The sequence below is a fragment of the Cyprinodon variegatus genome, unplaced genomic scaffold (genome assembly GCF_000732505.1).
Source record: "Cyprinodon variegatus isolate N-32 unplaced genomic scaffold, C_variegatus-1.0 Scaffold28, whole genome shotgun sequence".
Lineage (NCBI taxonomy): Eukaryota > Metazoa > Chordata > Actinopteri > Cyprinodontiformes > Cyprinodontidae > Cyprinodon > Cyprinodon variegatus.
In genome coordinates, this window is record NW_015150481.1 from 229,293 (window position 1) to 231,799 (window position 2,507).

General features: G+C 54.3%; 1 protein-coding gene across 1 annotated transcript in view; it reads right to left on the reverse strand.

Annotated features, from left to right (window-relative positions):
- hdac6 (histone deacetylase 6) overlaps positions 1-2,507 on the reverse strand; it is a 15,411-nt gene that overhangs the window by 7,452 nt on the left and 5,452 nt on the right. The window contains 8 exon segments of the mRNA XM_015398074.1: positions 199-367; positions 435-563; positions 638-850; positions 924-1,030; positions 1,098-1,187; positions 1,292-1,351; positions 1,426-1,491; positions 1,905-2,071. Of these exon segments, the coding sequence (XP_015253560.1) occupies positions 199-367; positions 435-563; positions 638-850; positions 924-1,030; positions 1,098-1,187; positions 1,292-1,351; positions 1,426-1,491; positions 1,905-2,071 (1,001 nt within the window).

A 2,507-nucleotide genomic window follows, 5' to 3' on the forward strand; every position in this document is an offset into this window, starting at 1 on the left:
AGTCTGTTTGCAGCCTGTTATCATTTTTCTAGTCTGTTAGCACAGACTAAGCTTTTAGTAGTGTGTCACTACAGTCCAATTCTGGTGTTGCCAACATTGGTGCCTCTAGTGAAGCTCCGATGTTTTAGGGGCGGTGATCCGCTGGTTTAAGGTTGATCCATTTTTAAATGGCAGACATGTTTTTCTCTGTCCTCCTACCTGGCCAGTCAGGATGCTGTCCACAGCATTGAAGCAGCTTCCAGCAGCCATCTGGGCGCACTGGAAGCTCTGGTTACAGAGGAAGATGGAGGTGAAGTTGTCTCCTAGCTTGTAAAGGTCTCGAGGCTTCATCTCCGTCGTCGCCTTCATCTGCCGGATGTGCTGCGAACTGAAACAGGCGCCGTGTTACACTGGGGGGCTGTTGGTCCGGAGACACACACCTGCCACCTTCTCACCTGTGACACATGGCCAGCTCCTCCTCTGTTGCCAGGCGTGCCTGTATCCGATGGCAACGATCAACCAATCCCAGCTGCTGGTGTCTAGAGAAGATCTTAAAGGTCCTCTGAGGCTGTTCTGGGTGATGTCTGCGACAGGTCACATGTTGATTACGACACGCCAACATCAGGAGCCATGTTCTGTCAGCGAGCGGCGGACTCACCTGTCCCACAGGTTCACATGCTCCATCATCTTCTCATCGTAAACCAGCCCTGTGGTCTTGGTAAAAGACGTGTCCGCGGAGGCTGGCTTTGGGCCACTGTGATTGGCTGCGGTTCTGGCGCCACGCCCCTCGGTCACGGATCCAGCTAGAACCTGCAGCGAGGCCCAGTATGGGTACAGAGCGGAGACGGTCTGGGAGATGGAGTGCAGGGCGCTGGGACACAGAGGACAGGAGTCAACAGTCGACACAAACTGGGAGCTCTGGGTGCTGCTGGTGTTTGCTTTACCTGTCAGAGGGAGCAGTGGGCGGGTTCAGAGGAGGACAGGCTCCGCCCAGCAGAGCCCTGACACAGGCTGCTACCCCCTCTGCTGTGGCCTGCAGGTTATACCCCCCCTGCACAGAAACACGGCTTCAGCCTCAAGCGTTTGACATGTTTTCATTCACCGTCTGGATGATTTACCTCTAGAGCCAGGACGAGTCGCCCTTCCGCCAAACTCATCAACATGTGGGTCAGGATGTGGAAACACTGAGGACTCACACACATCTCCCCCTGAACACACACACACACACACACACACACATACGGTGAGTCTGAGACGGTCAGCCCGCAGGGCGGGGCGGGGGCGGGGCCACCCCAGCTCTGTGTAGCTTTACCTTCGGGTCTCCGGCTGCAGCGTCGAATCCGGCTGAGACCAGAACCAGCTGAGGCTGAAACTGCAAACACAGACGGCGGGTTACTGCAGGATGACGCCAGACCGGCGCCTGCTCTGAAAGGGGGGGGGGTTTACCTCAGAGGCCACGGGGAGCAGCACCTGCTGGAACGCAGCGATGTAATCAGCGTCACTCAGACCCGTCTGACAAACAAACACAAACAGGAAGGAGAATCAGAACCGGCAAACACAGGAACCATTGTTTTCTGTTCAGGACCAGAACAGAGACGCCCGGAAGGATCCAGCTCTGATGGAGACGAAGCTACGACTTTAAGTTGGTGGGAAATCTAGTCTTCTTTGTCCAAAATCTGAACATTCTGGTCCTCAGGGGACATTCTTTCCACCCCCATTCCAAAGGGGGGGGGACCCGTTATCGGTTTCTATTTGGGCTGCTGGATAAAACCTGGAACTAAACGCTATTTCTGACATTTTAAAATAATAAAAAGTTTCCTGGATGGAAGAGAAACGTCTTCAAACTTGGAATCAAAATCCAGTGGATTGATTTTTAACTTTTTCTGAGTTACAGGGAGGAGTTCTGCTTCTGGAGGAGGACTCACCTCGTTCCAAGGCAGGTTGATGTTCCTGCCTTCAGCTCGCCCGCTGCCCACGAAGCTGCAGTCCGACTCTGGCAGGTGAGGCCAGAAGGCCCCCCCCTCATAGCGGTGGAGGCTGAAGTACAGGATGCTGAAATACACACAGGAAAAACGGCCCAGGTCCAGAGTTAGTTGACCTTATTTGACAATGTTTTACTGCAAGCTTCACTCCTTCCTGCCTGAATAATAGAGCCGCCGCCATGTTGGTTTGCTTGTTTCCCTCTAGAGAGCAGTAGTACCGTAGATCGCCACTAGGAGGCGAGGAACCACGCTAGCGTGGCCTGTAAACGGTCATTAGGAACAGAGTTTGGCACTGATCGGTTTTCAGAGGGCAGTGGAGATGGGGCTAATGACTCTGAGCTGGCCTGGTGTGGCCTCAGGGTCCCACAGAGCAGCTGGAGGAGGAGAGCATGGATCTGCAAGTCTGGGCATCTCTGCTGAGACTGCTGCCCCACCCCGGATAAAGAGGAAGTGGGTGGGTGGGTGGATGGATGGATGGATGGATGGATGGATGGATGGATGGATGGATGGATGGATGGATGGATGGATGGATGGATGGATGGATGG